This window comes from Photinus pyralis, unplaced genomic scaffold, assembly GCF_008802855.1.
Source record: "Photinus pyralis isolate 1611_PpyrPB1 unplaced genomic scaffold, Ppyr1.3 Ppyr1.4_LG7, whole genome shotgun sequence".
NCBI lineage: Eukaryota > Metazoa > Arthropoda > Insecta > Coleoptera > Lampyridae > Photinus > Photinus pyralis.
The window spans coordinates 33,129,924-33,144,310 of NW_022170738.1; the positions used below are offsets into that span (position 1 = coordinate 33,129,924).

General features: G+C 37.8%; 2 protein-coding genes across 2 annotated transcripts; both read left to right on the forward strand.

Moving 5' to 3' along the window:
- The first annotated feature begins 1,247 nt into the window (after window positions 1-1,247).
- LOC116175333 (restin homolog) lies at window positions 1,248-5,136 on the forward strand. Its single transcript, XM_031493404.1, has 10 exons — window positions 1,248-2,120; window positions 2,168-2,429; window positions 2,478-3,283; window positions 3,327-3,622; window positions 3,843-4,056; window positions 4,102-4,250; window positions 4,292-4,514; window positions 4,559-4,867; window positions 4,919-4,957; window positions 5,009-5,136. The coding sequence occupies exons 1-10, from the start codon at window positions 2,112-2,114 to the stop codon at window positions 5,066-5,068; spliced, it is 2,367 nt and encodes a 788-aa protein (XP_031349264.1). The 5' UTR covers window positions 1,248-2,111; the 3' UTR covers window positions 5,069-5,136.
- Window positions 5,137-8,710: 3,574 nt separating this feature from the next.
- Window positions 8,711-10,083, forward strand: LOC116177084 (ADP-ribosylation factor-like protein 8B). Its single transcript, XM_031495951.1, has 4 exons — window positions 8,711-8,959; window positions 9,015-9,169; window positions 9,217-9,378; window positions 9,426-10,083. The coding sequence occupies exons 1-4, from the start codon at window positions 8,837-8,839 to the stop codon at window positions 9,544-9,546; spliced, it is 561 nt and encodes a 186-aa protein (XP_031351811.1). The 5' UTR covers window positions 8,711-8,836; the 3' UTR covers window positions 9,547-10,083.
- The last annotated feature ends 4,304 nt before the right edge of the window (window positions 10,084-14,387 follow it).

Sequence of the window (14,387 nt, forward strand, 5' to 3'; positions counted from 1 at the left end):
GTAAGGGGCGGGAAAGAATAACCCTACCGCAGAGGGCAAAACAATTTGTCTCAGATCTTGCATAAGCATGGCTTTAGTGGTGCCATCTAAAACTTTGTATTCTAATGAAAGGTCTCATCGCCGTTTCTACAAACTATATCTGCCTTCCGCGATTTCTTTGAGGAAAATGAGGTCGCGGGGTGGGGGGGGGGGCGGAATGTGGTTTTAATTTTCACGATACTCCAATTAAAGGTCTCAACGCAAGAAACTATTTTCTATCAACTGCCGCCCTTCTCTTTTACCACTTATCCAAATTGAACGGGTTTAGGGGGGGGGGGGGCTCGTTTTATCCTTCATGATACTCTAATGAAAGCACTTGACGAAAGAAATTCGTACCAACCCTAGTTCTCCTCCTTTACCCCTTATCGTGATCTGATACCATTCTTTTATCTTAAGAACAGATTGTCGGAGGGGAGTACTCACAAAGGATGATTAGGACGTTTGCAAAAAATTGTCCCGTTAGTTTCTTACCGATTAATATTCCTTCTTTGTTTCGCCAATGGAGGTCGTGCAGAGTTCTCTTTAATTCTGTCGGCGCACGCACTTCTTTGTACAAAACTTGATTCTATGCCATTACTCGTAAGAACATACGCGCCATTGTACTACTCGACGAATTTTTGTCTGCCTTTTGTTATTGGCGCTATAAGTTTAGTGCAGTGTTTCTCTTGCTATTTTGCTTTCGATACTTCGCTGACGCTATTTTGCGGATATATTTTACAAGTTCTAAGGCCGTTTTCGGTATGTAACAAGAATTGCGCATTGCCTTTGGCTTTCAATAATCATTTTTTACTCTTCTTCATTATTACCTACCTGGTTGTGTCTTCTACATCGATATTACTGAGTAGAAACCGCATCATTTTGGATTGGATTCGGATTGGACTTTTGATTGAGAAGTCTGACCGAAAAAGTACGAATCGTTTTGGATTCAACGCACTCAAATTAATAAGAAAAAGTGTTTTCCCGAGAAATTTTGGTGCAGTCAATTTTTGGTAAAAAAGGAAGGTTATACACTGCCTTTTTTTGAGCACCGAAAGTATATAAGTTACAGCCCTTTGAATTTTCTTTCGAAAATGGTTTGTAGTCTATAACTTTTGATTGAGAAGTCTGATCGAAAAAGTACGAAAAACTTTTAGTGCAAATAACGGGCGATCAAAAATGACTCGCCTTTGGAAGTTCAAGTTAAATACGATTTCCCATGTAAACAAAAATTCAAAAGGTGACTCGACAGTAACTCATTTTTGATCGCATAGTTCCTGCAGAACGGAGTATCGCAGGAGGGTACTCCCCAAGGGCGAACAAATCGTTATGTTTCGATTGTGACGATAGTAGTACGGTCCTGACTTTTTACACACATGTGAAAGCGTCGAGAAGTCTTGGGAGATGACGACAGGGACATTTTTGCCCGGGTGACATTTGTTGTTATCAAGCTTGGTAAGTTGTGCACTGATTCAGAAGGATTTTACTCCACTCAAGTGTTCTGATTGGATTTACAAAATGAGTTTTATTGGTCGAGTAACGTAATGGGCGTGATTTACAAAAGTAAAGTAATGGGAATGGCCGCGAGGAAATTCGCGTCGTGAACTGTGAGAGCGTTCACGTTGAGCTGTCCGGAAAAGTTAACTCGACTACCTGTAAATTAGAGGGGGTGGTTTTATACTTTGTGAAAAATTAGGATCAAGCCGCGAGGACATTCGCGGACTTTCTGAAGAATTTAGCAAGAATAAATAAACATTTTATAAATTTCTCATATTTCTGCAACATCTAAAAGATCTTCGGAAAACCTTTATTGATGAAGACTTCTAAAGATGCTTAACGTATAGCGAAATATGTTGACTATAATTATTGATGAAAGAAACCAGGTCATCATTGGTGATAGGCCCCCCTGTATTTTGGCGCAAAAATGCAACCTCTGCAGTTACCTCAGCTACGGTACCTACTGATTAAGCATCAGAAAAACCCGCGTGTGTCAAATAATTTCAGAATGTCAATTCCGGGTCCAATGGCAAAATTTCGAAAAATGAAGCGCGCAAATTGAGTAGACCCAGCTAATTACAAAATTTCTCGCAACTAGTATGTCTCAGGTAAGGTGCCGATCGTTGCACACCGCCAGCAATCATTTTCCTTCTAGAGCATAACCAAAAGGCTCGAAGATCTTGAGAAAGAGATACAAATCTTACTCACCCTTCAAGACATCGGAAGCAGCGGTTGCCATGTCTTGAGGGGAAAATCGGTAACGAGACACGCCGATGGCAATGTCGAACGAATCGAATTCGAAGGAAGTAATTGCTTAAAAGCCAAATCCATCTGTAGCACCCAGGCGAGTTCCCCGACCGTTGGAAATACACAAACGATTAGATTTGAAGATGGCACCAGGACGCCCAAAACGGCGAGTAAGGGAAATTAAGCACAAAGTTAATTAATTAACGTTCTTTTTCCAGAAAGCTCTTGCGTTTGTGGCACAAAACCAGTTAGCGGTGAAATATCAACGGCGAAATCAGACAGCGAAAATGAGACAAAATCTGAAGACTCAAAAAAGTCGAAGAAAAAGTCAAAACGTGGAAAATCGAAGAAAGGCGCAGGTGACAAGGTTGCACCTAAAGACGACGAAGATCACTTACAGAAATTGCAAGAGAACTTTGCCGACTTAGAAGTAAAGCTGCAGGCAGCCGAGGAGGAGAAATCAATGGCGCTAACAGCAAACGCTTCTCTTAAACAGACAAACGACGAACTGCGTGCAAACGAAGACTCGAATTTGAGCAAAATCGCTATCTTAAAACAACAAAATGAAGAGTTACTCAGACGTTTAGAGGCGGAAAAAGACAACAGGAGCGCTCTCGAGGAAAAAGCTAAAGCGAGCCATGAAAGAGAGAAGAAAACTTTGGAAAGGTTGGAGGTACACACCGCGAAGTCGACGAAGAAATTTAGGAAGCGCAGTGAAGAACTAACGTCGGTCGTTAAGGCTCGCGACGCGCACATTCGAAAATTATCCGACACCACTGACAAACTCGTCGATAGTATCACGGAGAAAGAGCACGAAAAGCGGCGTTTAATTGAAGCGCGTGACGAGGCCGCGCGTCACCTCCTGGAGGCGCAACACGCGAACAGAAATCTTCTCGAAACCAACGCCGCGCTGTTGCGAAACCTGAAAGACTCGCAGGAGAAGTTCCAGGCCGAAAAGCAAAACTCGCAAAAGATGGCGAAGCAGATCGGGCAAGTTAAGAACGAGTCGGACAAGCTGAAAGAGGTTCGTTTTATCTTCCTAGGGTGTCACTCACTTTCGCGTTTAGGAAATGGAGAGGCTGCGAACCAGGCTCAAAACCGCGCTGGAAGGTCCCAGAGAGGCGAGACACCTTGCCAAGTTGGAGGAACGAGTGCGCGAAAGTCGCGAACGCGAGGAGATCTGGCTGAACGAAACCGCCCTAATGGAGGCCAAGCTGAAGGAGCTACAGGACGAGCAGAATAAAGCGAGCGAGGCGTTCGACTCTGAGCTGGAGTACATGCGTGTGGCTAACGTGAAGTTGAAGAACAAATACGAGAAGGCCATAGACCAGGTTGAACAGTTGAAGGTGGACAACGAAGCTAGGTAGATTAGCCAACGAATGCCGAAAGAGGGCGCGAGAGTACGTGAGTTGATTTCAGAATTATATTTCAAAATGAAAGTTGAAATTCTTTTTTTTTGTTTGGGTCAGGCACAACAACGCTAAATAAATCTCGGTGCACCAACTCACGCACTCTTCCAGCCCTTTACTGGCGGTGCGGAAATGTGAATCTTGGGTGCGGTAATCTAATTCTCTTCTCCTAAGGATTGCCGAAATGAAAGAGGACTTTGATAAAATTTCAGCGGATTTCGCGAAGAAATTCGAGCATTTGCGTAAAGAGAAGAAGACGCTGCAAGGTGACTTCGACCAGCTCGCCACTGCGTCGCAGCGAGACAGAGAAGCTCTGGAACAGCTGATTGCCAGAACAAAAAAGCAGGACGAAGTGATTGCGGCCCAACAGGACGCCCTACTTAATAAGGTAAGCCCGATTCACAAACCTGCTCTAAGCGCTCCATTTTTTCAGGACGATAAATTGGGAATGTTTCTTAAAGACAACGCTAATCTGATGGAGCAAGTTAGGTCGGCGGAGACTAAGGTAAATGCGCTGAAGAACACGCTGGAAGAGCAAGTCGCTGTTGGATCGGATGTCAATTTGGAAATTGACAATTTGAAGTAAGTTGTAAAGGTTGTTAGCGTTTGTCAAGGTGTTTTAGAGCGCAGATTCAACACGAGCGCGAGGAACTCATACGTAAGGACGTCACGATCTCGCAGCACATCTGCAAAGTGGAGCAGCTAGAGCACGAGCTGGCCAATACCGAAGATAAACTGAAGAGCGCTTTAGAAGAATGTCGACTAGCAAACGAAGAATCCAAGAGGACAATGGAGGAGTTACACTTGGTTTCTTGCAAATTGCAAGTGTGCGAAGGGAAGCAGGAGGTACGATGTCTCTCCATAGTGATTGAATGATTATTCCAGTTTAGGTAATGCGAAGAAGCTTGACCGAGGACAAGGTAAAAGTGTGCGAAGAAGGCGATGGGCAGACGCTGTCCGCTAGAACGTTTGCCGTTTCGGCGCAGTTCGAGAAGAAGCTGGCGCTGATGGAAGAGGAAAACCGATTGCAACTCGATCTGGTCGCGAAGGAGAAAGACCATGCCGTTTACGCCGCCAAGTTTTCAACCCAAAAGCTGTTAGAAACCGTAACCGACTTCCAGCGGCAGGTCGACGTGTACAAGCAATTACAGTTGATGCTGGTCAAAATCTTGCAGGAGAAAGAGGAATGCATTCAAGAGGTATTTGTCACTCCATCCGTTCGAGCATTAGTAAATTTTTTTACATTTTAGATGCAGAGATGTCCACGTTGTCCGATACACAGGGAACCTGTAAGAGAATTGTAAAAAACTGAAGGGTGTTTTTTGAACTGACGTTTTCAGGTTAGGAAAAAGTCTAGGAGCAGAAGATGTCGTAGCTGTTCTGTGAACGAGTCAAATTAATTTTGTTTATATACTATTTTGTTTGTTATCTACTTACAGCAACTAAATCTGACCAAATTATTTCGCTCATTTTGTGAATCTTACATAAATACTATTCTCACTTAATCTTAAATTGCACCCATTCTTATGGGTGCATTTTTATTGTAGGTATAATTTCTGTTTGGTGTCTTCAAAAAAACGGAATATTCGAGAGAATTCAAACGATTCGAATAATATGAAACTATAAAAATCATAAAATAAACATAATAATAGTTATTGAAGAATCGGACCAATAAGAAAAGTGGAAAGTTTAAGTTTAAGGAACAGAAGAAATTCGAAGTAGTGGAAGCGAATTCAAAAGAATGAAAGAATCTTGCCATCTTGGTTTGAGCGTCCGTCGAGAAAGCATCGTGTAGTTTAAGTTTGTTACTTCTCGCCGTGAAGTCACAGGGATGGGGAATATACTGTAACCAAATTAGTTACGGCATCCAATGCTGTAATTGATGTCGAATCTCAACTGTAGGCTCGCATACCCCGCACAAGGGGCGAGTTACAAGTACCCAGCTAGGGGACGCTGCTAACGAAAAATTTTCAGTTAAGAATATATGTGCGGTATGATTTGCGATACACTCATTTCTTTTGTTGTTAACGTTGAATTTGATGTAAGTTACCATATTGCTTTAATCAAAGGGTTTTTTGCACCTTGTTTTATTATCCGTTTGTACCCCACTTACTTTTGCAACTTGGCTTTAACCCATTTTATCATACATCAATTTTCCGTTTCTCTTCACTGGCTTCTTGAGGGTTTTCAGCTCTTCGAAGAGGTGTTTATCCTTTACTAGTTGGTCAGAACATCCTGAGTCCACGAACCATTGCATTCGCCTTTGCTCCGAAAAACTGCTCTTCCATCACCGCGCTCGTTCCACGATACTCCCGCACCCGGACGATCGAATTTGAGAAGATGCTCCTGGAAGTTGCCGGACTCGAATCTCAGGGACAGCGCCTGCCTATGCAAATTTATTCGGCTGGCAATATTATTTGCGTTCGAAGACACGGGTCAAAGCATCCCAAATCGCTTTCGGTGTAGCCTTCTCCAGCACGCATTCCAGATGGGAGCCGTGTCTTCTGTTTCCGAGCATCCGCCGAATCGTCTTCCTGCCCACCAGAGCAGCAATATCCACCGGAGCAGCAATATCCACCGCTTCCGTTTCGATGCACGCTTCTAGCAATACCCGCATCTGGAACTTCGAGGCGTTAATGTTCGACCAGTCAAATAAGAGCAACAGGAACCGTTCGTTTTTCTCCTCATCCATATTCCCAACACCTTTACGCACGTCACGCGATTACTGGGACCATTAACCTAAAGTGTTTTGGGACAATTGAATGATTATAGGTAGTTATTTACATAAAAGTCAGGAAAATTACTCATTACTGGCTTGAAGTACGATGGAGCCGAATACTTTAATTTCCGAGTCAAAGTAATGCCATTTTACTGACGAATTTTGTATAAAATTTTACCAGGAATCATATTTTAATATAAATTTTCATATAGAACTTTTGATTAATGTCAATCCAGAGCTGGGCAGAATACTTTCAAAAAGTATTTGAATACTAAATAGTAAATACTTTACACAAATCAAAGGTATTTGAATACTAAATACTTTTACGTCCAGCACAAGCGAATACTATACAGATACATTGAAAAGTATTCAAATACTTTAAAAAATAAGTATTCAAATACTTTAGAATGTATTCGAATACTTTCAAAAGTATTCTAATACTATCAAAGGTTTCGAATACTATAAAAAGTATTCGAATACTTTGAAAAGTATTTCATTAACTTACTTTGAAAAGTATTCGAATACAGTAAAAAGTACTCAAATACATTAAAAATTTAAAATAGTATACTAGATAAAAGGCTTAATACTACTTAAAAAATCAAGTTATACTTTGTATGGGGTTAGCTTTTTTTATATTTCTATTATATACAAATTTAAGGGGAGTAAAAGCGTATTATTATTATATTATTATATAGGAGGGTACCTACCAGGACCTTTCTTATACCAGTTATATCCTTAAGAATACGTGTACCAGTTTTCAAAGCGATCGTACGTCGTGCACATGATACGTACGCCTTTCTGAAATTAATCCTAGCGATTTTGGAACAGATCCATTTTTGACCATCCGTTTGTCCGTGTGCATGATAGTTTGTTTAGAAACGTGCGATCGCTTTGAAAATTGGTACGCATGGTCTTAAGGATATAAGAAAGGTCCCTATTGTTTTTAAGTTACGTAGACTATCGAATCAAAAAGTTTCACTCCAGGATCGTTCGGTATTCAGTTGTATCGGATTTTTATATTTGATTTTGTGACAATAGAAACTTTCCTCAGATCGACCGGGAAAAAACATTTTCTTATAGAATTTGGCCCGTAGAATCCATAATTTCAAACAATTTGAAGATTGGGCTACTAGAAGTTACAGCCCTTTGAATTTTTTTTCGAAATTTGTTTTTTGTACATAACTTTATATTGAGAGGTCTAATCGAAAAAGCACGAATTGTTTTGGATTCTACGCACGAAAATTAATAAGAAAAAGTGTTTTCCCGAGAAATTTTGGTGCAGTCGATTTTTGGTAAAAAAGGAAGGTTATACACTGCCTTTTTTGAGCCCCGAAAAAAAAATTGTCTCAGATCGACCCGGAAAAAAAATTTTCTTATAGAATGTGGCCTGTAGAATCCATAATTTCAAACAGTTCCAAGATTGGGCTACTAGATCAAAAAGTACAGCCCCTTTAATTTTCTTTCGAAATTGGTTTCTAGTCCATAACTTTTCATAACTATTCAAATACCTTGCGAAGTATTCGAATACTTTACGAAGTATCCAAATACTTTGCGAAGTATTCAAATACTAAATATTTGTGAAAGTATTTGAGTTACAAATACAAATACTGCTTCCATAAAAGTATTTAATTACAAAGTATTTGAATACTTTAAAGGATTTGAATACTAAAAAGTATTTACAAAATCGAATACTGCCCAGCTCTGTCAATCTGTCAATGATGGCAGGAGTCATTGTAGACATTTAGCAATGCGACAGGTGCGGTCGAAAAAGTGGTGCGCCCGGTAAAGTCACAGTTGTGGACAGTAATGTGACAAGCGGCAGGAAACGCAGTTTGCTATGCCTCTGTCATGGAAACTAATATTTCCTGACAGAAAGTAAGCATGAAAATGAAGGTTTCAGAACGATTTTGGATAAGATAATAAAACACGCCGAAGAAAGAAAAAGCAAAATGTCTTTTTGACGGATACGACTGCTATAGTAGTCCTGAGTTTGGTGACAGGACAGCTATACACGTCGTTCTATATTTCCGCACAACGCTCAATTAATTAATATCTTTTATAATTATCTTATTCCTTGTCTTTTTTCCAAACTTGGTTTTTTTGCATTCAATTTCTCTTTTTACTAATTGTAGCTCTTAATTTATTGTTTTAAATTCGATGTTATTTCGGGCTATTACTTGCTTAATATCCCACCTACCTTTCATTTATTATCTCATGTCATGGATTGCTTTCATTATCTGGATGACTTTCAAAATTTATCCCCTCGAGATAATTATTTTCGTCTACGCCAATGGTTAAAGGTAGCAACGCCCTAAAGATGTCGCTCTAGTAAACAAAAGTGACAAATAAATGACACATAAAAATTAAATGTTTTATTATCAACATTTTATCTTAAAAGTATTTGTTAACACATTTATTGTTTAACTTTTACAAAAGCAAAAATTTAACGATGTTAGCGTTAATGAACAGGATACTAGATTGGTTTCGGAGTCTCTTCTGGAAGGAGGAAATGGAGCTGACACTGGTCGGGCTTCAATACTCTGGAAAGACAACTTTCGTTAATGTGATAGCGGTACGCCCTCGTTGTTTACATTCGTTTCTTTAGTATTCACGCGACGATGTTTTAGTCGGGCCAATTTAGCGAAGATATGATACCGACTGTAGGTTTTAATATGCGAAAAATCACCAAGGGGAACGTCACAATTAAAGTGTGGGATATCGGGGGGCAACCGAGATTTAGGTCGATGTGGGAACGTTACTGTAGAGGTGTCAATGCGATTGTGTATGCGACATTCGCCTATTGATTATGTTCTATTCAAATATTTATAGATACATGGTAGATGCTGCCGATCCTGAGAAGATCGAAGCGTCCAGAAATGAATTGCACAATTTGCTCGATAAACCGCAACTGGCGGGCATACCGGTTTTAGTGTTGGGAAATAAGCGCGATCTCCCACACGCTTTGGATGAGAACGGTCTGATCGAACGAATGTAAGTTGGCACGTGGATTGATTGTTGTAATAAATAAATCGTGTTAGGAATCTGTCGGCAATTCAAGATCGTGAAATTTGCTGTTATTCGATCTCGTGCAAAGAAAAGGATAACATCGATATCACACTGCAATGGCTTATTGCACACTCGAAGTCTGGTATGCATTAGGTAATATTCTAAGTCTAGGAAGTGTATTAATAAGTAAATGTTAACATAAACCTTTATAAGGCTGCATGATTATTATTTTGTGCTCGCTATTAATTTACTACAATTGTGATCATAAGACAGCAGAGTTTCACGTTCTATTTTGTACTTCAACTTTCCGAAAAAACCAGACAGAATTTGTATAAAGTCGACGAAGTTTTGCTTTTGAATCTCGAACCGCGTACCGCTTTAGATTATGTGATGATAATGAAAGTATTAGTGATATTAATTTGAAATTCAGAATAGGAATAGAGATTTATTGTGTATATCCCTTAATTATTGAGAGATCAATGTAGACTTAGATGATTATATTATGGGCTATTTGTAATTTTTTGTATATAATTTATATCGTTGTAGTCACCGGTACGTGAGCTTGCTTATTACAAAATCGCAAGACACAAAGAATTGCTCATTTGGCCTCTTTTGTACTTTTAAATTTTCTGTTCGTTTTTGGGCTAAAAGTAACCAAGTACTTTTAATAAAGTAAAGAATATGAATTTATTATGTTTTTAATTTGTATAAATAAATTGTAGTATTATTTAGGTTGGTGTTATCGATGTTTACTTAAAAGTATGTAGGTATGAAAAATGTATGTATGAAGTCTACATTGGGAGTACAGCCGTTGGATTCCTCAACAATTTATGTTTGGTGTACTAGTTGACAGTTTCCGGGAAAGTAGGAGTTTGAAAATTTATAGCTAACAGTCATTGAAGGTAAAATATGGTGGTGCCAAACCATTAATTTGCATGAAAGTTTGGATTTAGGTTTTGTTTATCCCTTTTTCTATTACAGCTTCATCGTGAATTAGGAGCAGAAACACTTCCTGGGGCCATATTTTTCGATACAGGTTTCACAAAAATGAACCACCAGTATGGGACTTATGTGTGCGCATGCGCAATGTTATTTTTGATTATAAAATAGGCGCACAAACAAGAATGTTAGATGGTCACATGCGCGGAGGGTCTGGAAGTTACCAGGTCAACGGAAAAAACCCTAACCTTATGCTACGAATGGAAGGGGCACTTATGACTTATTAGGTTTTCCTCGCAACAGGATTTCTTGCCCTATTTTAATAGATATACAATTGTTTTTACCGAAAATCGTGATGAAACCTTCATTTTTTTTTATACGTACATCAAGTGTTCCGTTTTGCTGATCAAATTCAAACAGTGAAGTATTGTTCCGTTGCTAGGAGCAGAGAAGCGGAGAAAGTTTACATCTCCGTGTTGACTAGTCGTTTACTATACAGGGTGGTGACTTGCGTAACGCACCATAGGGATTTCAATGTAAAATTCATAACATGCGATTATTGGCTCCCCAAATTATTTTAGAGCAAAAATGTGTTAAAGTTTTTTGTAGAAAAAATTTTTTTACGCCAATGAACCGTATTAGTTTTCAATTTTTTGCATAATAAAGACGGAAAATTGGAAAAATAAAACTCGCATCTTTTCAATAATCAGTGATGCCATGGAATTTCCTAAAACAAAAAGATATCCAGTTACATCAACAGAGCTGGGCAGAATACTTTCAAAAAGTATTTGAATACTAAATAGTAAATACTTTACACAAATCAAAGGTATTTGAATAGGTACTAAATACTTTTACGTCCAGCACAAACGAATACTAGATACAGATACATTGAAAAGTATTCAAATACGTTAAAAAATAAGTATTCAAATACTTTAGAATGTATTCGAATATTATAAAAAGTATTCGAATACTTTCAAAAGTATTTCATTAACTTATTTTGAAAAGTATTCGAATACAGTAAAAAGTATTCAAATAGTTGTCACTCAAATACATTAAAAATTTAAAATAGTATATACCAGATAAAAGTATTAATACTACTTAAAAAATCAAGCTATACTTTGTATGGGGTTACCTTTTTTTATATTTCTATTGTTATATACAAATTTAAGTGGAGTAAAAGCGTATTATTATATTATTATATAGGAGGTACCTACCAGGACCTTTCTTATACCAGTTATATCCTTAAGAAAATGTGTACCAGTTTTCAAAGCGACGTGCATGATAGTTGTTTAGAAACGTGCGATCGCTTTGAAAATTGGTACACATGGTTTTAAGGATATAAGAAAGGTCCTTATTGTTTTTAAGTTACGTAGACTATCGAGTCAAAAAGTTTCACTCCAGGATCGTTTGGTATTCAGTTGTATCAGATTTTTATATTTGATTTTGACAATGGAAACTTTCCCTAAACATTTGTAAATTGTTCTCAAATATTTGAATAACTTAAAAGTACTGCCTTTTTTTGAGACCGGAAAAAAAATTGTCTGAGATCGACCGGGAAAAAACATTTTCTTATAGAATTTGGCCCGTAGAATCCCCATAATTTCAAACAGTTTGAAGATTGGGCTACTAGATCAAAAGTTACAGCCATTTGAATTTTTTTTCGAAATTTGTTTTTTGTCCATAATGTTTTAATTGAGAGGTCTAATCGAAAAAGTACGAATTGTTTTGGATTCTACGGACCAAAATTAATAAGAAAAAGTGTTTTCCCGAGAAATTTTGGTGTAGTCGATTTTTGGTAAAAAAGGAAGGTTATACACTGCCTTTTTTTGAACCCCGAAAAAAAAATTGTCTCAGATCGACCCGGAAAAAAATTTTCTTATAGAATGTGGCCTGTAGAATCCATAATTTCAAACAGTTCCAAGATTGGGCTACTAGTTCAAAAGTTACAGCCTTTTGAATTTTTTTTCGAAATTGGTTTCTAGTCTATAACTTTTGATTGAGAAGTCTAATCGAAAAAGTACGAATTGTTTTGGATTCTACGCCCAAAAATTAATAAGAAAAAGTGTTTTCCCGAGAAATTTTGGTGTAGTCGATTTTTGGTAAAAAAGGAAGGTTATACACTGCCTTTTTTTGAGCCCCGAAAAAAAAATTGTCTGAGATCGACCCGGAAAAAAATTTACTTATAGAATGTGGCCTGTAGAATCCATAATTTCAAACAGTTCCAAGATTGGGCTACTAGTTCAAAAGTTACAGCCCTTTGAATTTTTTTTCAAAATTGGTTTCTAGTCTATAACTTTTGATTGAGAAGTCTGATCGAAAAAGTACGAATTGTTTTGGATTCTACGCACCAAAATTAATAAGAAAAAGTGTTTTCCCGAGAAATTTTGGAGTAGTCAATTTTTGGTAAAAAAGGAAGGTTAAGTATTCAAATACTATGCGAAGTATTCGAATACTTCTCAAAGTATTCAAATACCTTGCAAAGTATTCGAATACTAAATATTTGTGAAAGTATTTGAGTTATTTAATTACAAAGTATTTGAATACTTTAAAGGATTTGAATACTAAAAAGTATTTACAAAATCGAATACTGCCCAGCTCTGCCTATTAATTTATTAGCAGCAGTTCGAAATGGATTTTATGATCGACTTGGTTACTGTCTTGCAGTTAATGGTGACTTATTCAAACATTTATTGTAAATTGTTATGTTAGGAAGCGGTTTTTAGTAATTTGGTATGTCTTCGCTGTTCTAAATATAATACTTTTTGATAGAATTTGATTTGTTTTATAGCAGACATTCCATGGCATGACGGATATTGGCGTAGTTTTTGTATTATAAAATTACATGGCATCCCGGATTCTTGAGAAAGATGTGGGTTTTATTTTTCCGATTTTCCGCCTTTATTATGCAAAAAATTGAATACTAATACGGTTGATTGACGTAAAAAATTTTTTTCTACAAAAAACCTTAGTACAAAATGTTTGCTCTAAAATAATTTGGGGAGCCAATAATCACATGTTATGAATTTTACATTGAAATCCCTATGATGCGTTACGCAAGTCACCAGCCTGTATACAAACAGCTCGGAAACTGCAGTACTCGGGCCCCGCACTTCAATATTAAACAATATTATCCCCTTCACCTTTATTACCATATGTGTACTAATTTGACTTTAGAAGAAAGAACGTATTTTTATTCCCTTCAATTGTTATTAACATTTTGTTAATTCTTATAAAATAATAACAAAAGTGTCTGCAGGTATTAAGGCGCCGCCTGGAAGAGCGACCATGGTTATAATTGCCATCATAGGGAGTTCCTGTGGGCTTTCTTAAAGAAGAATTGCGTTTCTTTAAATCCAAAAAACCGGCAGACTACACGTGGACAGGAACGCCGGCTTATTAGAAGAATATTTTGAACAAATGTTGAAGTTTAGTCAGGATAGTTTTATTATCGATAATACCACATACTAACGGGTTTTCCAATAAGAGGTGTTATTTTGAATAGCCCGCTATTTCGGTAGATGTCAGTTTTGAAGCTCTCATTTTTTGGCAATAGACAAGTAGACACTAGGCCATTAATAAAAATCGAACGATACACGCCTCAACACAAACAACGAAACCATTGATCTTTTACGGGAAAAGTTTCCGGGCCGTACGTGTCATCTCTCGAAGAGGTGATCACAATTGGCCACTGAGATCTTGTGATATGACACCTTGCGCCTTCTTCCTTTGGGGCCACGTGAAAGACAAGGTCTACGCCAACAACCCAGCATCGATTCAAGACCTCAAAGGTGGAATTGAGGCTATCGAGGACATAGGCCAGCCACTTTGCGATTTGGTTATGGAAAATTTCATAAAAAAGATATGGTCCTGTAGGCGTGGTCATGGTGGTCATTTAGCTGATGTTATTTTCCATTATTAACGGCATACCTTCCTCTTTATAATGTAATAAATATCCGATCATTTATCTTAAAAAATGGCATTTTCCTTTGAATATCAAAATAGCACCTCTTATTGGAAAACCCTTTATATATTCACGACGACAAACAGAACAGTTT

What these genes read in the sequence shown, in the direction of transcription:
- LOC116175333 (XM_031493404.1), top strand. An exon ending in CAGGACGCCCAAAACGGCGA is followed by an intron (nt 2,430 to 2,477) that starts GTAAGGGAAATT and finishes TTCTTTTTCCAG; the next exon opens with AAAGCTCTTGCGTTTGTGGC. An exon ending in AAGAGGAATGCATTCAAGAG is followed by an intron (nt 4,868 to 4,918) that starts GTATTTGTCACT and finishes TTTACATTTTAG; the next exon opens with ATGCAGAGATGTCCACGTTG.
- LOC116177084 (XM_031495951.1), top strand. Translation starts at nt 8,837, where the DNA reads ATGTTAGCGTTAATGAACAGGATACTAGATTGGTTTCGGAGTCTCTTC. An exon ending in AGAGGTGTCAATGCGATTGT is followed by an intron (nt 9,170 to 9,216) that starts GTATGCGACATT and finishes AAATATTTATAG; the next exon opens with ATACATGGTAGATGCTGCCG. An exon ending in AACGGTCTGATCGAACGAAT is followed by an intron (nt 9,379 to 9,425) that starts GTAAGTTGGCAC and finishes AAATCGTGTTAG; the next exon opens with GAATCTGTCGGCAATTCAAG.